Source organism: Megalops cyprinoides, chromosome 20, assembly GCF_013368585.1.
Source record: "Megalops cyprinoides isolate fMegCyp1 chromosome 20, fMegCyp1.pri, whole genome shotgun sequence".
Taxonomy (NCBI): Eukaryota; Metazoa; Chordata; class Actinopteri; order Elopiformes; family Megalopidae; genus Megalops; species Megalops cyprinoides.
The window spans coordinates 8,970,746-8,998,014 of NC_050602.1; the positions used below are offsets into that span (position 1 = coordinate 8,970,746).

Genomic DNA, 27,269 nt, shown 5'->3' on the forward strand with positions numbered 1-27,269 from the left:
AAAGACTTCCAACTAACATATTTGAAGTTACATTTAGCTAGCTAGCTTTGTGTGTCACCTGTAGCTAATTGTTGTTAACTGGCTATCTAGCAAGAAACATTTTCGTTTCCTTTTACCCGGCTATATGAAGTAAGTACTGTTTTTAGCTTGTGAATAAGATGATTTTTCCAAACCCTTCATACTATGTCAGACCAAATGTCAAACTGAGACATGTTCACATCTTGAAGATTATGATGACAGCTCTCAGCTCTCTGGTGTTATGATAAAAAAATTTGCATAAATTAAAGGTTCATCATCTAGGCTAATGCAGATCATGATAAATGGAATAAATGTCGGACCAAATGTTTTGTCAAATGCGGTGCACAAAGATGGATGCAAGCTGCTGTTCTGTGTGTAGGTGAGGGAAAGTGTTGTGTGAGACCTGTTCTCAGAGACTTCCCATTAACTGCCATGGCTCTGACTAAACACAGGTAGTCCGGCTGTTTGACAAAATTGATTTTCATTGTAAGATTGATACCTATTCAGAGTCACAGGATGTGTGGTCACATCTGCACTTGTGGCGTTTCACATTTTAAGAAGTGCCAGTACATCACAACTAAAGACTAAAAGGGGTAGGATATCAGGACTTATGTCAGTCAAGCACCATGTTGGTACACACATTGGTTTGACGGTGGTGTCTGTCCACACTTCAGTATTCCAGTTCAGACAAATTGCAGTGGGAATTTTTAATAAAGCAGGATTCACACTCTTGATGCCCAGAGTTTTCAACTGAAGGCACTCTCACCAGAGGCAAGCATGCAAGCAAAGCCTTTTTGTGACATTAGTGAAAGTCATATGTTGTGGCATGATTACTGTTAAGAGATAATCGGGTTGCATATATGTGGCAGGAAGTGTAGTGCTGTGAGAGCTACTCAGGTTACATAGCCTGTTATTGCAGAGCGCAGTGGAGTGCTGTCACAGCTACCCAGGTGACATAGACTCTTATAGAGGGCAGTCTACTGCTGTCAGAGCGACTCAGGTTACATAGACTCTTATTATGATGGGCGGTGTAGTGCTGTCAGAGCCACTCATTTTGTCAGACCCCAGGCTTCTCAATAGACTTAAAGCCAATCAGAGTGAACTTCGCACAGAGCTATGCAAATGTTCCTCTAATGACAAATATAAAGCTACACAAGTGAGAGAACAGTTAGATTCTTCCAATGATAATAGCCATCATAAAAATTGGTCAAGTGATAGGGTTCTGAACATTCTGTTTTTATTAGCAAATGAAACATTCCTGTTTAAACACTTTAAACTGTTTAAAGCCAAATAAACTATGCTTTCTACTCATTTTATTTGAATTATGAAATTAAAGAATTGTAGGTTGTTATACTGTATGTTACTCTGCATTATACTGTATTTTAGAAAGAACTCCGGTTGAAGTTACTGCTTCACCTGTGACTTGTTTGGGCTGCATGGTGTATTACTATTTAGATGAATAACCAATGCCTTTGTTATTTAATGTTTTTTGTTTGGTTATGGATTCAAATATGGCAGTTGACTCTCTCACATTTGTTTTGGGGCCACCACTTTCCTTGCTGGTGTTTTGGTGGTGGCTGAACAAGCTTTAATTCTCACCCCTGCTGCCTGTCTCTGGGACTCCATGTGTCCCCACCCCGGGAGGCCCAAATGGCACAAAACCATTGAGGGCAGACTCTTGGCAGACTGCGCTGCTATGCTGTGAGCTCCCCCGGGGTGCTGGGAGCGGGGGCAGGTCTCCCGCTGAGAAAGGGCCGTTCGTTTGGCCTTCACTTCTGCACTGCCGACTGAGGTGAGAGAGCGCTGACAGCGCCTTCCTGTCTGGCCAGACTCCGCCCACCCCTCAGAGGATCCGCCTCCACCTGCCTCCTCCTCCCTGATTGGATGGAGGAGCAGAGGGCTGTCTCTGAAAATACCCCAATGCAGAAGAATGCTATTTTACAAGTAAATAAAGCCGGAAAGCAGCCCTCAAGTTAGACCAACAGGGGGTTCAACTTGAATATGTTACTATGGTAATGCATATATCATAGTCAAAGGTGGAAGAAACAGTGGGAATAACAGGAGGAGAGGAGTCTGTCAGTTACCCATCAGGTCCAGAGCTGTCAATGTGCTGCCTCCTCAGCTGTGATAGAAATCCCTTCTATATAGTTCAGATTTTTCAGAAGAGATTGAACTTGTCAAGCTGCTGATTTCTTTTGGAGTTATAACAGTCTTGACGTTAACACTGGATGTTTTTTTTAAGGCCGCATCAAAATCGCATCATGACGTGAAGGCTGGAATGAGTTACTGGCTCAGCACCATGCTGTATCATAGTCTCAGGGCATTTACAGATTATCATCTGAGTGGAACTTGACATTCATCACACCATCTCTGCATACGCTTAGCAGACTTCAGCTGCGAGTGCATATTTGGTCTGTGTATTTAAATTTCATCAACTTGCTTGTGCTTTGGAGGAGTGATTCACAGCATGCATAAAGCGGGTTATTACACTGAAGTGCCTGTTGCGTTTTTACCAATTAAGACAATATTGAATTATTGCTTCCATCCCCCAAGTCTGGTATATATTTTATTTTAATTGACTTGACTGCTGGAGAGACAGGTTACCTTAAGCATCTTGCTGTCACTGGGATGGTGGTAAAATTACATTAGAGAGATCGTTTAAAGTTCACTTTATTATTGTTGTAAGCTGCAGTTTAAACATACAACTGCACTCCATGCAGCACTCATATGAATGACCATATGAATACATGATGTGTGGTGTGTCTGGGATTAATAAGTATTCTTCGGCCCTCTTTAGTTTTTGATCACAGGGCGTATTGGTGCATCGCTCCCAGACACGGATTACGGCAAACACCTGGAGGAGGAGGATATGTAATTGGATTAATTTAGGCTCTGCCTAAGGGCTCGGCGGTTAAAAGAAACCCTCTGCACCATGTTATAATATCACAGTTGGAGGAAAAGGAAGGCCGTAAACGTCTATCAACAAAAACAATCCCATGGAGCCGTTCTCCTTATTTCCCCTGTAATTTACCTTCGGGTGGAGCGTGCTTCTGTAGCAGCCTGGTGCCTATGCGCAGACCTCAGAGCTTAACGGCCCGCCCGCTCTGGCCTTCCACTCGCTTTGATCGTCTCTCTCTCTCCGCGATAATACAGCGGCCGTCCGGTCTCCGCTAATCCCCGCACCAACTGGATCTCACTGGCTCTGTGGAAGCAGGGGCCTGTCACTTCGGGATGGGGCCGGAGCACCAAATGTAACAAAAGAGACCCGCGTAACACCCCCCCCCCCCCCGCCAGAGCAATTGGCACGGTTGTATTTTGAACCCAAACAGCAGGCAGATTAAGGGCATTCGCCCTGCATCAGATGTGGCTGTAAGTGGCGGTGTCTGTCTAAGAGGCCGTCTCGGACCGTGCATAGATAGCGGGCGGAGGGGAGGCGCGCTGAGCGGGGGGTGCTCTCCCACTCTCTTCTGGCTTCTGGGGAGAGCTCTGGGCCAAGGAGAGTGGCGGCTCAGCAGATTTTCCACCTCTCTTCAAACAGACTTCAAAAGCGTTCACACCCACTGGATCCGCTGAAGAATTTACACAGCGAGCATTATAGACAGGAAATGGGAGTTAAGAAGGCACAGAGTAAGGTCAGTCCAAATGCCAGCGGCTTTGATTATATCAGAAAAGGCGGTATAAAAACCATTCAAACCTCATCATGACAGACTGATGGTGTCGTTTCTCCTGAGGGGCCAGCTGGTGTTGTGGAAGTGTGCTGGCTCTTTCGGGTCTAGGAGATTCTGCACCTGCCTCCCACCTACCTCTGCTGGTGCTATAGGTGCATACCAAACTGTCCTTTCTCTGGTGCCGCTATAGGCGCATACCAAACTGGCCCTCCTCTACACAGGGCTTTATGACATGAATTTATAATGAGATCTTCATTATATTAGAAGGAAATAATGGTGTTTATTAATTTGTTTGGCACACACACTCATTCAGGGCAGCGCATTACCATTACTGAGTGTGTACACATGCAAATTACAGCTACACATGCAAGCACAGGGGAGAGTATTCAGATTACCTCCGTAAATGCAAGCACGGCAGAGACTGTTCAAATTACAGCTGCAAATGCAAGAACAGGGAAGAATATTAATACTTTATTACTAATTCAGTTGATCCAGAGCCTGTCTTGGCCTGCAGCTGTCTTATGCAGTGTTTTCGCTGAGCGTTTTCTTTTCATTAGTGTAGCGTTTGGGCCGCAGTGTGGAGTGGTCCTCAGTGTAGGATTGTGGGATTGAATCCCAGCCAGGATGATGCTCCCCTACCCTTGGGCAAGGTGCTTAGTTTTACTAGCTTCAGTAAAAAAGCTGTCCGTGTGAATGTGCGAGACATAAGCATTACAAATTGCCCTGGATTAAGAAGCTGGCTGATGGCTCTAACGTAATTCAACATCAAGGCACAATCAAGCCCTCTAAAGAAACACTCCGGCTCTGTTTGAGTTTGGAGTCGGGTATCGCCGGGCGAACTCTGACCTTGGTGTCATAGAGCGACTGTCATTCGCAGAGCCGTGTCCCGTCTTGAATCTGTGGCGGGATGTCATCTGCATTGCAGTAATTACATTTTGTTGATGCAGCGGGAGGGAGCCAAGCTTCCGAGCGGTAGCTGCCACCAACGCTTCCAGGATCCTGTCCAAGGTAACCCCACGCCCTTGGATTATTTTACCCCCCCCAACTGTGGACGTGGAACACACCCAAATCAATTAGACCAGGGGCTGATTGACTGTGCCCGATTTTTGCATCGGATGCGTTTCCCTGGAGGGCCGCCGTACAAAACGCTGATTTGTCTTTGGATGTGAAGTCTGCGGGGTTCCAAAACATCAGAGGCGTTTTGTGGAGGGACTAAAAGTGAGAGCTGAACTGAACCCGTGTACAAACTTAATTTGTACTCTGCCTCACTAAGGCAAGTTGCTTTGGATAAAAAGCATGTGCCAAATGAATAAATGTACATTTACAAAGAGAAGGTTACACAGGATGTTACTGTCTCTACAAGGATGGTCCCCCACACAGAAAAGGACATTGCAAAGCCATCCGCTCACAGTTCCTCCCGGAGGATATCGTCTGAAATCAGAAATGACCCCATTTGTGTGTCTGTTTAATGACAGCGGATATGACGAAGGAACAATTTTTTTCCCCGCTTTGTGAATTATTGAGCGCTGACTAAAATAGAAGGGGCAATGAGGAGCCAGATGGGCTTGAATGGCCCGTTCTCCTTGTTAAACTGTCTTGCGCTCTCATGTAGATGTGGAAATGTTAAACTAATGACAAAATATTTCATTATGTCTATGTCTAGCACAGGCTGTAGTTTCTGTTCAAGAGTTCCATTACCATACAGGCCAGGCAGCAATCATAGTCAATAGACCCCCCCCCCCCCCCCCCCCCCCCAGGCCAACTGAACAGAAATACACCATTTTGTTATTACCAGAGAACTATTACTAATCAGTAATTAAGCCATACTAATGCTTTCCATCAGTTTGGATTCTGTGAGGTCTGAATTCACCTCACAGGCATGTTCAAAACATGGACAGATTACCCTGAACACTGATCTAGGTAAACTTTCCCTGTTTCAGTCCTACCCTTAACAGGTTTGAGCTACAAAACAAAACTGATCCTGGACCAGTAATGTTCATTTAAGCTGGCTATGTTGTGAATGGTGAAACGAAACTCAAACCAAATTATCGTCCATCCCTCCAAAGACATTTGCAAAGGTAAATTTGAAGTTATTTGGCAGAGGTGGTTATCCTTTAACTAGGCTCTACCATGAAACAGCTAAGGAGAAACACCGTTGCTTATATCATGTGCTTATTATACATTATTTAGTCAGCTTTCTTGCACAGACGATCAGCCTATTGCAGCAATATTGTAGGTGGGTTGTCCATATGCTATCAGTATGAAACCATAATGTTGTTGCTGTGTCGCCCACATGCTAGCAGCATGATGCTGTAATGTTGTAGGCGGTTGTCCGTATGTTATCAGTATGATATCGTAATGTTGTAGGCTGGTTGTCTGTATGTAAGCAGCATTATGCTGTACTGTCATTGTAGCGAAGGGTGAGAGCAGTCGCCCCGCCCGGCCTTGAACCCAGGTCTGTGGGGTACCAACCATGCGACTTTGACCGCGACGCCAAAGAGCCAGGCTCGTTGGTATGGCAGTCAGAGCACATACTCAACCGTAGTGACAGCACTTAGTCACAGTCATGGACGAGCTCTTTATATGCTGCAGCAGTGTGGTTTAGTGGCAAGGAGCAGGGCTGATAACCCTGATAACTGGTTGGATTCCCAGTTGAGGCACAGCTGTTGTGTCCTTGGGCAAGGTACTTAGCCTGAATTGCCACAGGATATGTACCGCTGAAATAATTGATAACACGTGAAAATGTGACCTGTGCAAGTTTTCTGGATGATGGTGTTTGCTAATCAAAATGTAAGGTTATGAACATGATTTTTTGTGTCTCATTGTGGAACTGTACACATCCTGTCCCCGTACTGTCGCTATACTTGCTGTATGCACTTTTGTAAGTCGCTTTGGATAAAAGCGTCTGCTAAATAAATAAATGTAAATGTAAAATGATTTTGTGCTGTTGTAGGTGGGTTGTTCACATGTTAGCAATGCAGTGCTATAATGTTACAGGTTGGTTATCTTTGTTATTACTGTGGTGCTCTAATGTGGCAGGGGTGTTGTTGGCAGTTTTATTGTCATGGTGACAATAATTGTGGCATTCACAACAATGTGTTGAGTGAGGATTCCCCATACTTCCATGCTCTGCTGTTTAATTCCCTGTAAGCCTGCAGTGCCTCTAAATGCAGTGTTATCTGTCTCTCTGGGGTAAAAAGAGCTTACATATGTTAGGGGTATGACCGTGAAACAACCAAGCGCTCCGCTGTGGATCCTAACGAGCTCCCAGAAGCTGTATGAGAGACACAGCGGAGCTTGGTGATGTAGTTGTGGGCAGTGAATCACATGGATTTGACCTCGAAGCACTGCCACGAGGAGGTTATCTCCTGACTCGGTACTCGGCCCCTCCGGTGGGCCCCGTCTTAATTTAGTCACACACTTATCTGAAAGCAATCAGTCTGGCGTTTAACTGGCCCTGATGAATTGCACCACTCCGGGCATTTCCCAAGACGTTGCACAACCAGCGCACACCGGCTCGCATTCCTTACCGCTGAAGAGCACGGTCTGGTATCGACCGCGCGCTTAAAGGTGACTGCAGCGGAGTTGAAAGGTCACCTGAGTCTAGAGTAGGGAGGGCCCTCTTTATTGGCAACAGACAGCATTCAGCCTGTGTCAACTCTTACACAACCTGTCCTCTGACTGGCTTCTCGCAAAAGCGTGCTTTTCCCAAAAGCATGATGTATTCTCCGTCTCAGACGGAGACGGCATCCAGCGAACGTCATAAACGATACAATGAAGGCGAATCGATTCAGGTTTTCCCACAGTTCTCTGCTCGAAGGTTAATTATCAATTAGCTCCAGGCTGAATCGGACTCTCAGTGTGAAGAGCTTGTGGAGAGCCTGACTCATGTTTCGCGCTGACGGTGGCGGTGACCCCCCCCCCCCCCCCCCCCAGCACGTGAGGAGCTCGCTCGGCCCTCCTCCCACGGCAAACACGGCCACACAGGAAGCGCTGTGTCTGGGCTCGGCGAGGGCGAGATGGCATGACGTGCCAGTGGTGGTTTCTCTCAGAAAAGCACTCGCTCACATGACATTTTTTTCTCCCCCCCCACTCCGTTGTTTTGTTTGGTAGGGATTCTTCAGCAAACGCCTAAAAGGATCCATCAAGAGGACGAAGAGCCAGACCAAACTGGATCGCAACACCAGCTTCCGCCTGCCCTCGCTCCGGCCTGCTGAAGGCGACAGGTAGGCCGTGACCCCGCCGCTCGCTTTCAGACCGTGCTGTATCGGGGCTGTCTCTGGTAAAGCCTGCCAGGGCCAGACAGTAATGACAAACCTGCTTTAAACTGACTGTGCTTCAGAGACGCTAGTTTTGTGTTTGGGTTCAATCCTGCATTTGTTGCTACATGTTGAAGGGCACTGGAAATCAGTGGCATATGTTGAGGTTATGAATGGCTGCACTTTTCTGAAAGGTTATGTTTAGGTTCAAAATCTCATGGGTGTGTGGGAGTAGGGGCTGCCAGCTTATCATGCAGTTACTCATGACTGCCACCTTCTGGCAGCCAGCCTGCTACTTATTTATGGAAAAATAACAGCAAACCATAGAAGAGGAGAAACATTATTATTTTGTTCATTTCATGTTCTTTTTTTCTTTAATTGATCACTAGTAGAATGGTGAGGAAGCATTCTAAATAGCTGATGGGAGACTGAGAGAGCAGATTTAAGACTTTAACATAGAATGGGATAGGATTTGGAGCCAGTGTGCAAATACTGCCTCTCAGACTAACATGTGCTGACAGTAACATCCCTGGCACCTTCTCCCAGCAATGGTAAACGTGTTTGTGCCACTGAAGCAGCATGTGTGTGTTTACAAGCCTTTAAACTCGAGGGCTGATGAGCAGTCAGTGCTGGATTGTTACGAAGTGGTAGAGCGTAGCGCCAACCCGACAGCTCCCTGTATAAATGGAGTCCAGAGGCTTTCAGAGAGACATGCTCATTTGCCCCTTTGGCCGGCTTTTAGAGAGAGACTGTAAAGTGGAAAAGAGCTGGTCTAATTCATAGACAGGAACAGGCACTGATCGTTGAGCTGCCACTCTTTTATATCCAAGATCCAAGATACACCCACAATCCTATTTTCCGAAGGTTTACTGTTCGTACAGTTGATGATGTGATGAGGACTGTTTTAGAGATGCAGCCTTCCAAAGTTCAGGTTCCAAATGTGGACATGTACGGGAGAGGGAATGGAATAAGGAGTACAGTTCTACACGCAGGTGTCCCATTATCCGATGATTAAGTGAAGTGAAAATTCTGATCTATGCCTTAAGTAAAATGGAGAGACAGTGAGAGTATAAGCTATGGGTTTTGGACACGAAGGGAAATTGAGAATTAACATTTATGATTATGCCATAGATGTACCAAAAGGACTTGTACAGTGGCTTTATGGGGGCTGCAATCATGGGTTATACTGGGTGGGAACAGGCCAGAATGCCATTCCACCAGCTAAGCAAGGAATACAGAACAATAATTTATTACTGTTCGCGAAGCAGACTGTTTGCAGTGCAGTTTTTTCCCCCTGGTGTACAAAGACAATCTGTTTAAGGTCAGACGTCAGCAAGACCCTCAAGCAACATTTACCAGAGTGAGGACTCAAACAATAGGTTTAGAGGGCATGTGCATCAGGTCTTGGCTCTCTCTCACTTCACATGCTAATTACACTGGCAGTTTGGAATGTAACCTCCACATGTATGCTATTCAGTGGGCAGCTCTGACCTGAAGGCAGCTGGCTAGCTCCATCTTCTGGTAGTACCTGATTAAAAACAACATTGTGTGCGTGCGTGCGCGTGTGTGTGTGTGTGTGTAATTGCTGTGTGTTGTGAATAGGCGGAAATGATTGTGTAAGCAAGGTGAAAATAATCATCATGATGCATCAGGGTGGCGATTGATTTGAACTATAAATAGAGGCTGTGATGGTAGGTCTTCAGGATGAGCAAACATCTGCTTAGTGACCTTAAACACTGATTGTATGAATCTAGTTGCTTTTTTGTTATGTCCTTTTAATAGCAATAAAAACACAAAGCTCTTAGCCAGCTAAGTGGGAGCTGTGCTACCTGGCTGTAGATAAATGAAAAAGAACCCCCTGCTGTTCCGTTTGCAAGCAGGCAGACACATGTTTGGATCAGGTCTATCACTGTCAAGTTACCTCTCATTAGCTTGCTGATGATGAGCTGCGTTTTATCAGTTGATCTCAAAGGTTTAAATATTTGATTAAATATCACATTAAATCAGATGAGATAGAAGCAGGAAGCAGAGAGGTGGAGGAGAACTTTGAGCTGCTCTTTCCGCTCATGTGAAGGCAAACTTAACGTCCTCAGATATTTGTATTTTTTTCACAGAAAGATAGACAAGATAGCAGGTTTGATCTGGTTTCTGTTCTATTTCTATTTCAAAATGAATGATCACATCTGCAGTTATATTAATTAATGCACTGTTTTATCTGTGTTTGTCTTTCTGCTGTAGTATTTTTCACAGTTATTCCAGTTATTTTTCAGACATTATATACAAATAGCGTAAACCCAGAAAAGCTTGGTGCAAGCCGAGCAGTTAACACCAATAAATTAATTAGACAGCTAAATTGCTAAAGTTGTTAAAGTACTTGAAAAGTGTCTATAGTGACATGGTATCAAAAGTGCTGTCTAAAAACTATATTAGCATCATATATTAGGCAAAGTTGCAAAAGCAGTCAGGTCAGCATGGACTGTGCTGTGTTTCCAGATCTGCCCTGCTGCTATGAGTGTAACTCACCGATGGCCTCTGTTGATCATATGAAAGTAATCAATTAGTAAAAAAAAATCCTTCTCATTTCATGCCTGTAAAAAATGAACAGTATCTCCACAGGCTGGCACCTCATGCCAGGGTACCACAGGAGTGCATTTAGTGCATTGCCATAAGTAGATTGAAAAAAGTTTTGGAAGAGATCATGTACATTTTGTGGAGCACTTCCCCTTTCATCCATCGCCAGTCATGAAAGCAGTTCCAAGAAGTTCCTGCTTTGATTCCTGGCAGGCTTGGCAGATAATAGCTTTACTGTAAGCCAGACTGCTGCTTTGCTGGGCGGTTGATGGCTAGAGTGGGCATTAGGATCCTTTGTTTTTTTCCTTTTTTTCCCAAGGAAGTCGAAGACAACTAGGCTCGTCAGGACTGTCTGTTAAAAGCTTTTGCATCTTTGATGATTTAACGCAGCGGATTATTACAAGGTTTGGCACTGCTTTCAAAAAGCAGATGAGTGGCACAGTGGAAGCTCTGTGTACAGAAGGTTGGAGAGACAGACAGAGAGAAGCAGCTGTTACGTTTGCTAAGGTTTTGATACATCTGTATGGTGCGGTGTGTTTTGCGCTCACATTCCCAACATCATGTGCCCAGACACTGCCATGTCCAGTCTGAGTATCCCTTTCAGTAGCTAGGGCTTCTGGAGAATTGAAGTAGTCTGGAGGTTTTTATTTTAAGTGAAGGTGTCTGTTACATGCTGTTGGACTCTGGTGCCTGGGGTTGAAATTCCTCCAGAACTGTACATTTTTCGTGTTAATCTTTGGCTGCTAGATGTGAGTCTGTTTCACTGCAGGTGTGTAGATGTTGTAGTACCTCTGTTGGGCAATGTTGTGCTTCAAGAGCTTTACTATGAATGTGTCTCTTACTGTGGTATGTGGCCACTGCTGGGACACTATACTGCTGTACGGTCCAGCCCTCCCCTCTGAGCTCTGTCCAGCTTTGCCCCTGTCAGTGGGAGTGACAGCACTACACTGCTGTACCCAGATCAGCATACTCCAGCCCTCCCCTCTGAGCTCTGTCCAGCTTTGCCCCTGTCAGTGGGAGTGACAGCACTACACTGCTGTACCCAGATCAGCATACTCCAGCCCTCCCCTCTGAGCTCTGTCCAGCTTTACCCCTGTCAGTGGGAGTGACAGCACTACACTGCTGTACCCAGAGCAGCATACTCCAGCCCTCCCCTCTGAGCTCTGTCCAGCTTTGCCCCTGTCAGTGGGAGTGACACCACTACGCTGCTGTACCCAGATCAGCATACTCCAGCCCTCCCCTCTGAGCTCTGTCCAGCTTTGCCCCTGTCAGTGGGAGTGACAGCACTACGCTGCTGTACCCAGATCAGCGTTCTCCAGCCCTCCCCTCTGAGCTCTGTCCAGCTTTGCCCCTGTCAGTGGGAGTGACAGCACTACGCTGCTGTACCCAGATCAGCGTACTCCAGCCCTCCCCTCTGAGCTCTGTCCAGCTTTGCCCCTGTCAGTAGGAGTGACCGCCCTACCGCACCCAGATCAGTGCAGCTGGCGGACAGACGGACCTCAGTCAGTGCTCGCGGGAGCTGTGCTGTGCCGAGAGCCACGTGCGCCTCCCTGTGAGGAGGGAGCGAGAGTGGGCTTTAGAGGCATTAGGGAGATAATGCCGCGCGTCAGCCGGCTCTGCCTCCCCGCTCCCCGCCACAGACCGCGCCGCTCAGCATGGCCTCCGCCTTCCTCACCAAGACCGCCTGCGTCAGCCAGCTCTCCAAGTCGCTGCGCCTCAGGTAGGGCTCTCAGCCTCCCGCGGGACTCCTTTCGCTCCTGACAGCGGCCGCCTTGCCTTCTGACAGACAAACCCGCGGCTCTCCGTCCTTGTCGGGTTGTGCTGAGCACCCCGTAGAGAAAGCGAGCTGAGCGTGATTGTAGGTGATGCCGGCCTTGCAGCACTCAGCATTGAGACTGTCAAAGGAAAAGATGTTGCTTTCAGTGTGTAGCAGAGCGGAGCACTCCTGGGGAGACCTTGCTGTTGTAGTCCTTTGTAAAATACCTTCTGGGCTCCCTCTGAATAGCTCGAGTCAGTATGTAGGACTGGATAAGTAACAGCATGTAACTCACTCAGGATACAGGTGCCTGCTGTGCTAATAGATACAGCAGAATGCATGGCAGTGCCATATTGCCTTATTGTCACGGTAAGGTTTGTGTGCACATTTTATCTACACAATAGTAATGTTTGCATGTGCGTTGTACCTACATCACGGTGCTGTTCACTTGCGCATCATAGCTACATGGCATTAAATTTCACATGCGTAATGTAGCTACATAGCCGAAATGTTCACATGGGTATCATAGCTACTTTGCAGTAACATTTGCACGCATATTATACTTGCATCGCAGTAACGTTTGTGGTTGCATTATAACTATATCACTATAATGTTTGCATTGCATTATGGCTATATCAAAATAATATTTGCATGGCATTATAACTACATCACAATAATGTTTGCATGTGCATTATAACTACATCACAGTAATGTTTGCATGTGCCTTAATCACAGTAATGTTCGTACATGCATTATACCTATATCACAGTAGCATTAGCGTGCACATGATAGCTACACTGCAGTAATGCTCGCACGCTTCGCAGTATCGCAGGTCATTGTGTGTCCGGTCCGCTTGATTAGTGCGGAAGCACGTGCCTGTGGCGGAGCCTGGCTAATGTGCTGAGCGCCGGCGATCCGACCCGCTCAATAGACAGGAGCGGGCCGAGGCTGACAGGAAGCGCATTAAAGCTGCATGACGGGCCGCCGGCCTAAAGGAGTCCAAATGGATCAGAGTGCATCCGGGCCGGATCGCATTCACTCCTCCTGTCAGTGGCTCAGGCTGTTTGAAGGCTTCCTGCAGCGGTGAGCGGGATTTCATCCTGTGCATTTAATGTCCAGTGGGAGATTTATGCTCAGGTGTTGATGGTTTGTGTGAGGTTTATTTACATTTACATTTACATTTATTCATTTAGCAGACGCTTTTATCCAAAGCGACTTACATAGGTTACAGTTCTTTACAATGTTATCCATTTATACAGCTGGATATTTACTGAGGCAATTGTGGGTTAAGTACCTTGCCCAAGGGTACAGCAGCAGTGTCCCAGCGGGGATCGAACCGGCAACCTTTCGGTTACAAGTCCTGCTCCTTAATCCAGCGGATGCTTGTCGCAAACATGCAGGTCGTCGACAAAATGAACGATTAAAAATCACACACTATACATTTAGAAGCGTTAAGTGACATACTACTCATTTTTCCTGACATCGTATGTCATTTGGCCGTATATTTTAAATATGATTTGCGTGGTTTAACCTTGAGGCAGGGATGCCAGTTTTTTTTTTTTTTTGCAAATCATTGCCAGAAAGAATGCTTAAAACTCATTCACTCTACAATTACGAGCTTTAGACGTTCAGACGGGCTGCATCCTAATTTAGCCGCTGCTCTGTTCTGCTCTGCTGTGCCTGTTGAGAGCTGGCATACGGAGCCTGGCGGCGTGCTGCGGCGGGCGGCGGGCAGGGCCAGGGTGGAGGAGCCGGGTCTCACGAGGATAAGCGCGGCAGATGCGAGCGGCAAACTACGGAACGCGGGCCGTAATCCCAGATTACATAATTCAGATGGGCATAGGAGGGGCGGGGTGGGGCGTCGTGACGAGATGACTGCTGCCAGGTTATTAGCAGGCCGAATGTCTCCCCTCTCTCTTCAGCTGGCAAAAGGGCAGCGGTGGCAGGGGAAATGGCTTGGGTGGCAGTGTGCATTAGCTGGAAGGGGAACGGTGCCAAGGGACGGTTGGTGGCAGCAGGACTGCTTTTGCACTAAATATAATGCACAAGTGACAGGCCTAATTTGTCTTACTTTCAAGCAACAGGATGTAATGAGAGATATACTGGATGTGCCCTTGGGAATATTTATAATGATACGCTGTTATAATTTAATGAAGGCTTTATCACCTGTGTTCATTTTGGATATGCAGTTAGAGATCAAATACTGATACATCCTTAGAACATTGTTGAATCCAATCTCCCATTTCCTTTATACGGTGAATACCTGGTGCCTTGGTGCCAGTGCCTGCTTCTTAGAGGTTTAGCATTTCCATGCAAATGTGAGCTTCGTGCAGAACACAGGCTTTAACGGAGTCAGAGGAGTGTTTAATGGACCCATTTATAAAATCCCCTCCTAGTTCTGGAGCTTTCATCCCAGTAATATGCATTTAGAAACTGCGTTTATAAAGTTCTTAATTGCGTTTTTGAACCATGAGGCCTGATTTTGTAAATCCTGCATAATTTTCTGTTTTTTTTTTTCCCCCCACAATCTTAGTGCCGCTTCTTCCATGTCAGTTCACATGCACTTGTGCGACAAAGCCGGTCTTCAGACTACAATTATGCCACACTGTGAAAACAGTCCAGCAGAGCTTTCTCAGTAGCCGCATACGGCGGCGCTCCATAGCGAAGAGAGGCTCAGCAGGTAGAAAACAAGCCTGTGGAGCTGCCCATTGCAGGCTGCTGTCCGTCGCCTTGGATACCATTAAACGAATCAGAAATGAATACTGGCAGAGTGAGGGTGAAGTCCCGGCTTCGCAGGGTGATTTCTACCCGGGCCATTTGTGTTGAATGAAGTAAGCGAAGACGGCTTCACCTTGAGCCTGCTGTAAGCCTCCCCTCTAGCTGTCTGTGCATCACCTTGTATTGTGTAGATGAGGTGAAAAATAGCCTTCAAACCTAGCTGCAGATCACAGAAGGGCTTGGATTGGAGGTGCTGGCTGTTATAGTAGTGTCCTTCATCCCGCAGCTTGGTGCTGGATGGTCCAGGGGAAGCGTGCGGTGGTGTAATCAGACAGTTCCTCTCTGATGCTCCACGTGCTCAGGCCAGCTGAGAAGCGCCCTGGGAGCTTGGCTCCAGCTAATTTGTACTTCAAGGGCCGCTTAACCGGGCTTAGATCAAATATTTATCACAGCGCTAAATGGCAGAGCTATTTGGCCTGAATGCTGAGGAGTGCTGATGCTCATACTTCACAGTAAGATGGCAGCCGCTGTCCTGAAGACCTCAGATTGCAAAGGACAGTGACCGTACATGTGTCCGCCTGATACCGCTGACCCTGTGGTCCGTCAGACCCTGTTCTGTGTTGTGTCAGTTGTGTGTGTTTTTGTGTGTGTGCACATATATGTATGTCAATTTAGATTACAGTACATTACTGTCATTTAGCAGATGCTCTTATCCAGAGCGACTTACATGGATAACTCAGACACTGGAATCATTGTCTTTATGAGTGACATTGAGGTTCTGTATCTATACATAACCTAACATACTTAGGTTATGTATAGATACATACAATGGCTCAGTTATCTTACCACAGGCAGCCAGGAATGCCCATACACATGCACGCATGCACATGTAAACACAGGAACGTGCATATACACATGTACACACCCAAGCTGCGTTTCTGACTAGTGATAGCACAGTTTGCGGTGCAACTTGTAGGGAAATGTATCCGTCAGGAATACGGGAGTGAGGCCCTTTTCTGTCGCTGTTCACCTATGTACCACCTTCCCATGGTGCCATGCTTGGTCAGGGTGCGTGTGTGTGTGCGTGTATGTGTGTGTGTGTGTGTGTGTGTGTGTGTGTGTGTGTGTGTGCGCACGCGCATATGCACATCAGTCTTTAACCCATGGCACAGTAAATGAAGAACACCACCCTGAAGCTCCGCCTCTCTGTAATCCGCGCTCCATGACTCGCACTCCCGTAGGGCGGGCGTCCGTTGCTTTTGATCCCTAATCTAAGGAGTTTCCCGCAGAAAGCAGGAGATTCTGCGCACTGTCCCTCACAGCAACCCTGTAATCCGGGATCTGCGGGATTATTTCTCCCAATCAGAAAGTCAGCCCCGCGGTTCCCTAATCCCTCCTGCTGAAAGAGATGAATGAGTAAACAAAAGAGGAAAATCCGCCATCCTTCAGGGCTTAGTCATCGTAGTGTTATTGCAGCACCACTAACAGACACCCCTGTCTTGCATGGTCTACATCACATGCCTAGCTGTACCACAGACTTTCTGTTCTGACCAGATATTCAGCTCCACTGTTCCTACCATCCTCCATGTAGGAGGGCTGGGTCACTGATAGCACCTCCTAGTGCTGCCTGCATTCCTTTACTGACCATGTGTTACAACCCAAGACCCAAGGGCAGAAAATACACAGGCCTAGACGGACTCTTGCTAGCCTGCACTCCGTTAGTCTAGGGGATTCGGTAGCCGCCCTACTTGAGCTTCGGTTGTAACCTCAGCTAATGTGTGCTTTAACGTGGACGTCAGTATGTGCGAATCTAACGTTGAAGGTGTAGCGCTGAGGGGAAAAGGTGAGCTTACCTCCACCTGGGCAAACACTGGGCCCGCTCCTTGGTGTGACGCCAGAGTCGGCCAGCCCTCGCTCCTTGTTGTGGGTCGTTCAGGTTTTTTATTTTATTTATTTATTATTATTAAGGTCGGTTAGCCGAGAGTTCAATCACGGTTCAATCAACGGGAAACAAAAACAAACGGGTCAAACAACTGAGGAGTCCTTCACCCCAACTCCCGTCTCATCTTCTCCTCGGGACTCCACCCCCTTTGCCCTTTGACACCACTACCCTCTTTATCCATTTCCTTCCAGGAGGCAAACTTCACCCTGCCCCCCCAGTGCATGAGGTGTGATACCGGAAGTGTGGTGTCTAAGCTAAGGTGCATCCCTATCCGTAATACCATGGATGTTCTGTTGTAGACCACGCCCCTTCAAGAATGTTCCTAAGGAGCCACAAATCAGAACGCTTGTTGCTTCAGAAATGGCCGAGACAGAATTTTCAGCATGAAACTGGCTGTACTGTAGGTTTAGGTCTCTGGGGAGAAAACGCACAATACCAGCACACTGCTGGAGAACAGGATGACACTAGGAATATTATGTCATGGCTGCTGCCACTCAAAATAAAGTAAAAGTAACAACAGTAAGACAATAACAATAATACAACAAGTGTACACCATACATTAGAGAGAATTCTGCCCCAACATATAAGTATAAATGACATTTATTGAAATATGAATACTAAAATGCAATAACATTACATTATAGTAGGAAAAGACAATAAATAAGGAAAAAATCTAATAAAGTAAAAGGAAAAATAAACAAATGAAATGGTTGAAACAGCTCTTGCCCAAAGGCCACCTTAAAAGGAATGTCTTTAAATGAGATTTAGATTAGATGGATTAAGATTAGTAGATCTGTGGATCACACGCTCTGAAGTGATGCCCAAGAAGAAGAAGAAGCAGGTCTCTCTGTAGATATCTGCTTAACGTGCCTGTGCATCTCCATTATATTGCATATTTTTACACAGCCCGGTTTTATTGCAGCAGCGTCTCCAGACCTACTCAAGTTAAGAGGTTTGACCATTGTAGACGCCTACTCATGAAATGCCAGTAATTTACCAGCTTTCCTCATTTTATGATTCATGCCGCTGAAAGCTGCACTCACTTCAATTGACTGCACACTTCATTGCTCATCAGTTTAACTGCAGCGGGGAGAGCGGTAGCCAACATTTTCAGCATCCTGAATCAAAGCTTTCACGAGCTCGGCTCTGTTGTCTCTGTTATGTTGCAGTCAGTCATTTGTAACTGTAGTCTCAGTGCTGCAAATGTTGAACTGACTTTCTCATAAGGTAAGGTACCCTCAGTGGGTGCAGACAGGGCAGTCTAAAATGCACACAAATGTATGATGATTTGGGGTCCTAGACTGTGTCTTGTGTGGCTGTGTGTTTTCAGTATTTTCTGATCAAATTTGTTTTGGGTAATTGTGCGTGAATATTTAACCAAGGAGCTCTTCCTGTTAGTTTAATATTTGTAGTAATGCGTGTATATTAGCTATACTTAGTAATAGTAATTTGAGTGATATTACCTCTGCAGTTATGTGGAGTTTGTGGGATGTGGGATGGCAGTGTAGCATGATTAAGAACATGCTACACTGCGAACCGGTACTGACCCGTAACTGAAAGGTTGCCGGTTCCATTCCCCACAGGGGCACTGCTGCTGTACCCTTGGGCAAGGTACTTAACCCACAATTGCCTCAATAAATATCTCTGTAATAATATCTATAATATCAGCTCTATAAATGGATAAAAATTGTAAAAAACTGTAACATATGTAAGTCGCTCTGGATAAGAGTGTCCACTAAATGCCAATAATGTATTTTATTAATATAATATATGTAGTGTGTATGTATTTATACCGTATGGCCACTACATGGATTGTTTTGGCAAGGTTGCATTTTGCAGTCTTTTAACGGTCCCTGCAGTGCTCTCTCCTCCTAGTGCATTGGGAAGCTGCGCAGTCCTCTCTCTGAGGCGAGCCCTTCGCACGCGCTCCTTTCTCAGAGCTGTTTGTGAACCCAGCTTAGTTTCCACCGTCCCCCGCCACCCGCCTCGGCGGCTCCGCGTAGGGCCGTCTCCCTGGAAACGGGCGCCGAGGGGAGCCGCGGAGGCCAGGCCGGGCCCTTGTTTGTCATCTGCGAGCGAGAGGAGAGGCGAGGGGACAGGAGGCTGAGTTCCAGCTACCCCCCCCCCCATCCCCCGGTCCACCCCACCCCCACCCGAACCTCTGTTTGGGAGAGGAAGATGTGACCTTTAATCTGCAGAGAGCAGGGGAAAGAGTGACCGCGCCGGACCAGAAGCCGAAGGGGGAATGTGATATCGCAATGCTCTGGGGATACTCCTTCAAGTGGCTTTTTAGTTGCTTCTCGTAGGTATTGCTTCTTTCCCAGAAGTCTCTCTCAGCAGCAGAAAGGCTGAATGTGGATCGGGGACCGAGCTTACAGTTGTGGGTGTGTTTGCTGACGGTATTAAGGGAGAGGGAACCTGCTTGCTGTTGCAGTGCTGAAGGTCCGGTGGAGGTGGACCTCTCTCTGAGTAATGACAGTGTTTGCTTTGCTGTAGCGGTGCGGTCGCATCTGTCCCTGTCGGCACATATCTGCAGTAAACGGCATTAGGCAGGAGGTGAGAGAAGTTATGATGATGTGGCAGAGTTTCTCTTGTAAGAGTCTGCTGAAAGAAAATGTGTGCGCGGTGGTGTAGAGTTCGTGTATGTGTGTGTGTGTGTGTGTACACGCATTTGTGTGTGTGTGTACTGCAGTGTGGAGTCACAGTCAGGCTGGGAGCAGAGGACGTCTTTAGGTCCAGGTGTCCTGCGTTCCCTGTATGTCTCCAGTGGCAGCCCTGCACGATGAGTGAGTGATGTGTAGCCTAACAGCAGTGCGGGTAAAAGGGGTGTGATTGTGTGTGTGTTCCAGGACCCGAGGCCTGCCCAAGCTGAAGGAGTCGCGCTCCCATGAGTCTCTGCTTAGCCCGGGCAGTGCGGTGGAGGCCCTGGACTTGGGCATGGAGGATGACGTGTTCATCAAACCCCTGCACAGCAGCATTCTGGGACAGGAGTTCTGCTTTGAGGTACCACAGCTCTTCCTTGTGTGTGAAGTGTCGGAAAGGGCTAGAGAGCCTAGCCTGGTTTACCATTCACCTGAGACCATAACTACATAACTGAACTCATGATTTAATCATTTGACCTTAACTATCTACAAGTGATGAAGCATGTATTTGAAGAGTAAAGAGTAAAGAGAAACCTCCCAGATGTGTAAAGCTTTGTGCCAAACCTTAAGGGGAAAAATATAATTTGAGTTATTAAATCCTGCATTGAACAGGTTAGGTTAGCCTGTGCCACCTTGAGGCCACAAGAGGTCGTATTAATTTAAGAAAACTGATGTGAAAAATGAAAAATATTTGCCTCATGTAAACAGGCTGTTAAGGTGAGGGCATTTGGCGTAAGGTCTTACATTTATATATGTGACGCCAAACTGGAAGGTCCAGGTGGACATTAACCTGTATCAGAAAGACAGCATTGCTTGACTAAAGCTTTTCAGTTTGATATAAGAAATACTTTTGATTAGAAATGTGTTTTAATTCAAGTAACATCCTCCAATGAAAGATGAAATGGATATGTGGTGAATATGCCTGTCTGATTGAACAATGAGACTGATTAAGTGGACAAAGAAACTATTTGAAATGGATACTCACTGACCCAAATAAAGCTGATGTAGACTCACAGAACTTCAGCTTCCACAAATGTCAGTATTGCTGTTGCCTGTGCTTCCAGGGCATTAATGTACTTAGTTCTGTCCAATTTCTCAATACATGTACACTTTGCTTGTTGGGGTAAGCAGTGTGGTGTAGTGGAAAGGAACAGGGCTCGTAACCTAAAGATTACCTGTTTTGATTCCCCTGCCAAGCAGCTGTAATGTAATGCTTTGCCCTGTTTCTCACGGGTGTCATTTTTTTCTTTTTGACACAGGTGACGTACTCCGGTGGTAGCAAGTGCTTCAGCTGTTCGTCGGCTGCGGAGCGGGACAAGTGGATGGAGAATCTGAAGAGGACGGTTCAGCCCAACAAGGTGGGAGCGCTTTTTTCCAGGGCTCTGTTGAACTGGGGTCAGAGGGGGGCAGCTGGTGCAGTGAGGGGGGGGGACCACATTGCCATTAATAAGCGTGGCCAGTCAGAAATTGTTACCATGGGTTGAAAGGCTTTGGTGAGGCCAGATGAAAAGGTAAAGCTCCTTTTTCATGGTTACAATAGCCTGGCCCGCCCACAGGGTTTGAACCTGCACCCTCTCGTTGGCTGTGAGCCCAGAACCCCACCAACCAGTCATTCTGTTGGTGGACCTGTCAGCACTAATTCAGTATTGGACTGGAGTTTTGTTTTGAAATTGTAGAACTTTAGATGGACATAGTTAAGTGTAGTTAAGAGTATTGAAGAGTGGTTCTCTTACACCTGGAAATGATTATTGACTGAGTGACTCACTTCCTCTGTACAATATCATAAATGCTGCCATTGAACGAACCATGGCTTTCTAGGCTCTTCTCATCCCCAATCAGTCCTATTGTTTTTATTCATTAGAGCTTTTAATATTATCGCGCTCAACTTTGTGGTGCCAAAGTGAAATATAATGCATATTCTTGGGTGTGGACAGCACAAAAGCACAGTAATTTACTTAATTAACTTATCTAGAGTACAAAGTCCTCAAATTACAGCACACGCTTGAGGACTGAGTGGAACCATTTCCTGTCCTCTCTCTGGGAAGTGCATGAACCTTTAAACAACCAAATTAAGCTTTATTCTCTCTCATTCGGTTTGTTATTGCAGCTTTTATCCTTCTTTTTTGTAAGTTTGATGCATGTTTCTCGACTGGCGCTGGGGCCAGATGAATGGGCCTGGTCTCTCTCCCATAGCGCCGTCACTGTGGGGGACACAGTGGAGGCTGGGAAATACACTGAGGTGTAAATCACACACAGCAAGCCTCCACTGAGCTGGCACAGCGCACCAGTTAGCACCAGCGCTGCCCGTGCCAGTTCTGCTCAAAAGCCTTTCCGCTTTTCAATGCTTTGGGGTTTTTTTGGTTTTGTCATTTTATTTTTTTATGTCTGCCTCTAGCTTCTCATAAGCTGTAACTTGTAAACGGTTCCCTAACTCTTAAACAATGTCACTATGACATAGGAACTCTTAAGCACTGTCAGTATAACAGCATTAACTCTTACAGTGTTAGTGTAACAGTGTAAGTCAAACAGTTTCGTGTCTCTTAAACAATGTTACTAGAACAGAGTAACTCTTAAACGGTGTCAGTATAACAGTGTAACTCTAAGACAGTGTCAGTATGACAGAGTAACTGTTTTACAGTGACTATAACCAAGGGCGCAATTTTGCATATGGACGGTAAGGACATGTCCCTACCAATATTTTAGCGAACTCATTCGCATTATCTTTGGAGTGAAGTTATACTACATAATTCCAATGTCCCCTCGGTTGTTGTGTCCCTAGCAATGCAGAGACCAAAACTGTGCCCTTGACTATAACAGTAACTCTTAAACACTGTTACTATAACAGGTGGTTATATAGATGCATTTGATGCCACAAAATTGATTGAGTCCCGATTTGTCTCCTGCAGGACAACTGCCGGCGGGCGGAGAATGTGCTTCGCCTGTGGATCATCGAGGCCAAGGACCTGCCGCCCAAGAAGAAGTACTTCTGCGAGCTGTGCCTGGACGACGTGCTGTACGCCCGCACCACCAGCAAGACCAAAGCGGACAGCCTGTTCTGGGGCGAGCACTTCGAGTTCTGCGGCCTGCCGCCCGTCCGCAGCGTCACCGTCCACATTTACAAGGACGTGGACAAGAAGAAGAAGAAGGACAAGAACAACTACGTGGGCCTGGTCAACATCCCCATGAGCGGCGTGACGGGGCGGCAGTTCGTGGAGAAGTGGTACCCGGTCAGCACCCCCACCACCAGCAAGGGCAAGGCCGGCGGGCCCTCCATCCGCATCAAGTCCCGCTTCCAGGTCATCTCCATCCTGCCCATGGAGCAGTACAAGGAGTTCGCCGAGTTCATCACCAACAACTACACCATGCTGTGCTCGGTGCTGGAGCCGGTCATCAGCGTCAGGAACAAGGAGGAGATGGCCTGCGCCCTGGTGCACATACTGCAGAGCACGGGAAGGGCCAAGGTACCCCAGCGCCCTGACTGCACCCCCTCTGCTCCCCTCTCCACACGCCTCAAACCTCCCTCTTCCCTCCCTCCCACAGTGACTCAGTCCATACCTTCCCTAACACCCGCCTGTATCTACCTATCTACACCTGTACCTACCCACACTATAATGCCCACCTGTACCTACCTGTCTATACTGTGAAGTCCCTCCACAGTATAGACTGTGAAGTGTGTACCTACATATCTAAAACCTTAAATACACCTGTATCTACCTACAAATTCCCTAAAATCAACCTGTATCTACACCCTACTACCCTACCTATCTACACCGTCCACCATCTAAGATCCATTTTTAACAATGTCTCTGCACCCTACAGAACACCTTTACCTACCTACTCCATAAAATTCACCTGGCAGTGTACTATCCTCCATCTCTCCCCTGGAGATCACCCTGCCAACAGATTTCTTATATTAAAGTCTATTTAAGTCTGAGTTCCATTAAAGCATTGTATAATCAGATTGAGAGTTGAATTAACAATGAGGAGAACACTAGATTGTGGAGGTACTCCCTGGCATGCAGTGGATTCAGCTGAGAGTGTCCAGCCCACTCTTACCCTGTCCCCCCGCCTCTTTCTGCAGGATTTCCTCACAGATTTGGTGATGTCAGAGGTGGACCGCTGCGCAGACCACGACGTGCTCATCTTCAGAGAGAACACGCTGGCCACCAAAGCGATAGAGGAGTACCTGAAGCTGGTGGGACAGAAGTACCTGCACGATGCACTAGGTAAGGGCACAGTGACGTCGCTACTAGTCCTCCATTTTGGCTCTAGTGTGGCTCATTCTGGAGACTCACTTCTTGGCCAAGTTTACTCATGGAAAAAAGGTCAAATATCGACTCTCCTTGAAAAGTAATGGAAACTTGCCAAAATCTAAAAAAAAAAGATAATTTAATTATGTCCTTTTGTTCCAGACAAACGTGAAGGTTAATAATGAGTAATGATTCGTTTTATCCAATATGGAGACGTTTTATTTAAGCATAAACTAGACCTGCCCTCCAAGTCAGAGTTAGCAAACACAAGGCCAGGTTTTAATTATAATTTCTTAAAAATTAAGAAGGCTTAGAGTGAAATCTTTCCATTAAAAATTAAGACAGCGAGATGTACTGAGCAGGATTATATCAGCCTAACCAATACTAGGAACAGAGTTTAGCAGAATGAGAGCACTGAAAATATTCTGGGAAAGTATTCTAAGAATACCTTCAGGAACTCTTTAACATCTGGTGGCCAAATTCCAAGTCTTGAGAGCAGCTCAGTGATTACAGCTACAATTTTAGCACATGGAACATGCATTCATTTGAATATTGTTCTGAAACATTTCTTTTTTTTCCACAAAAGGCCCTCTTTTTTGTCGTTTTCCTACTTTTTCACACAACATTTAGTCTGGCACTTTCTTATTTAACTTGAAAGGATACACTCTTGTTCTGTTGTGCTGGAAGACGCTCTGGGTAGGAGCGTCTGCTAAATGCATGTAATGTGACATTTGTAATCAGTTGTATGTCAGACTCAAATTTCATAGGAGTGCAAGGTGTTGCAATTGCAGCTCTCTGATATACGCACACCAACAGGGAGTATTTCTCGCACTACAAGTCCCACAGTGCACTAGTAAGCAGATGCTGAATGGAGATCTCCTTCATCTGAGCAACATCTAGGCACTGGAACGAATCAAAGGGTGCTGATAGTGCTGTGATAAGCATTATCGTGAGATTTCAGTGGTTCTGTGGTTTGCCAATTGTTTATGGCAGATAACAAAGTTGGGTTTGCGCTCGGGCCATAGGGCTCAGTCTACATGCAAAACAACAGCCTGCATATAGACTGACTTAACTGACTGAGCCACTCAGCAGCCCCCTGCCAGTCATGTTAAGCACCCTACCATGGCCCAGCTGCCACTGACTGATTCAAACCACAGCCAGGCTGCCTGCTGCAGCTTACTTTACAACACAGACCTATAGGGACATTTCATACTGCAAGACATCAGCACTAACCACATTCCAGAAACAGGCCTTCAAAACATGTGGAAATATTTTCATTTGGAGAAGTCCTGGAAAAGGAGGCAAATGTCCTAAAAAAAAAGTCCTAGAAAAGTCATGGAAATCTAAAAATCTAAATCACCATGTAAAAAAGTAGTTAATTCTTCCCTTTATTTCTCATTGATTAATTTATTGATGGGTGGACTCCCAGGACGCTGGCTGGTGTTGACTGGATTGCAGTATGTGGTGTAGTGTCTTAGATTGACATTTTACAATACAGGCAGACTCTGGGCAGTGCAGGCATAGGACTGCGGGAATCCACCTACTTCAGCTGTGTAAATGAAGTGAAATGAAGGAAAATGAGATTTCATGTGTAATGTACACACTGAGCAGAAGAGCAGGGTAAGACAGATTGCCTGTGACCCCGCTGTGTGTATTATCCCCCACCAGGAGAGTTCATCAAAGCGCTGTATGAGTCCGACGAGAACTGCGAGGTCGACCCCAGCAAGTGCTCCAGCAGCGAGCTCTCCGAGCACCAGAGCAACCTGAAAATGTGCTGCGAGCTGGCTTTCTGCAAGATCATCAACTCCTATTGGTGAGAATAGCCACACGCACGCGCTCACATGCACACACCAGCACACGTGCATGAATGCATGCACACTATAATGCACAGTGCTGATCCGTAAGGGCTGAAGGGGGTGTTTGTCTGTATGTATGATTGTGTGTGTGTGTGTGTGTGTGTGTGTATGTGTGTGTGTGTGTGTGTGTGTGTGTGTGCGTGCGCTGAGTGCTCTTCTCCTTCTCTGCAGTGTGTTTCCGCGGGAGCTGAAGGAGGTCTGTTTGCGTATGTGTGTACTGTGTGTGTGTGTGTGTGTGTGTGTGTGTGTGTGTGTGTGTGTGTGTGTGTGTGTGTGTGTGTGTTTACTGTGTGTGTGTGTACTGAGTGCTCCTCTCCTTCTCCGTAGCGTGTTTCCGCGGGAGCTGAAGGAGGTCTGTTTGCGTATGTGTGTACTGTGTGTGTGTGTGTGTGTGTGTGTGTGTGTGTGTGTGTGTGTGTGTGTGTGTGTGTGTGTGTGTGTGTGTGTGTTTACTGTGCGCGTGTGTACTGAGCGCTCCTCTCCTTCCCCGCAGTGTGTTTCCGCGGGAGCTGAAGGAGGTGTTTGCGTCCTGGAAGCAGCAGTGTCTGTCCCGGGGGAAGCAGGACATCAGCCAGCGCCTGATCAGCGCCTCACTCTTCCTGCGCTTCCTCTGTCCCGCCATCATGTCCCCCTCGCTCTTCAACCTCATGCAGGAGTACCCCGACGACCGCACCTCTCGCACCCTCACCCTCATCGCCAAGGTCATCCAGAACCTGGCCAACTTCGCCAAGTACGTCCCCAACATCTGCGGTGCTCTTCACCACAGAGGAAGATTAAGATTAAGATTTCACTTTATTGTCAGATTGTTCTGAAATTTATCTTGCATCCCGTGGCATCAAATTTTCACATAGATAACAGACATATATAACAAAAACATAACATTTGAACACAACAACAACAAATATTGCCACATTAAACATCCTAAAATGGCTGTAGTGCATCACTTGGTCAATTTCATGAAATTTCACGTTCAGTACCTTCAAGATATCCTATTACACCTAGATATTCAGCTCCAGCGTTCCTCCCATCCTCCAATCTCGGAATTTCCTGGCTGGTAAAAGGAGATCCCTGCGCTGTCTGCATTCCTGCTTTAGCTGTGGATTCTCTGTTTTAGACCGTGCCCCTTCAAGAATGTTCATAACAAATCAACAAATCAGAACACCACGGGAGAGGGAGTTTTCACAGTGAAGCACAAGGAGCTGACTATCTGGTCAGTGTGCAGAATATCTGTGACGTCACTGTCTTCAGCGTGCCCCACCCTGTGGTGTTTTTCCACGCTACCTGCAGCATTGTAATGCGCATCCGTTTGCACCTAGAATGTGGACACTGGGGCTTGTGGGAAACCCCAGAGAGCCTCTCCACATTCTCAGTAATAAGTGCCCCCCTGCACTCTGACACAGTTCCCCAGTACCCATGTGTCACTGGTCCGGTGCTGAGAAAGTGCAAAATGGTAAAAGACGTCGGTGTTAACATTAATATGAGAGTCATACAGACAGGTCCTTTTACAGGGTAGGTCCTTTTTTCAACAAAATAAGTAAATCTGCTTTTCAGTGAGCTGCCGCCTTGTATGAATTATGTAATTGTAATTA

At 46.6% G+C, this 27,269-nt stretch overlaps 1 protein-coding gene across 5 annotated transcripts in view; it reads left to right on the top strand.

The window, feature by feature from the left end:
• rasal2 (RAS protein activator like 2) overlaps nucleotides 1-27,269 on the top strand; it is a 116,790-nt gene that overhangs the window by 77,388 nt on the left and 12,133 nt on the right. For all 5 annotated transcript variants that reach the window (XM_036553798.1, XM_036553799.1, XM_036553797.1 and 2 more), the window contains 7 exons: nucleotides 7,800-7,912; nucleotides 19,782-19,935; nucleotides 20,834-20,932; nucleotides 22,481-23,035; nucleotides 23,656-23,800; nucleotides 25,493-25,637; nucleotides 26,174-26,410. In XM_036553798.1, the coding sequence (XP_036409691.1) occupies nucleotides 7,800-7,912; nucleotides 19,782-19,935; nucleotides 20,834-20,932; nucleotides 22,481-23,035; nucleotides 23,656-23,800; nucleotides 25,493-25,637; nucleotides 26,174-26,410 (1,448 nt within the window). The remainder of the gene's footprint in view (nucleotides 1-7,799; nucleotides 7,913-19,781; nucleotides 19,936-20,833; nucleotides 20,933-22,480; nucleotides 23,036-23,655; nucleotides 23,801-25,492; nucleotides 25,638-26,173; nucleotides 26,411-27,269) is intronic.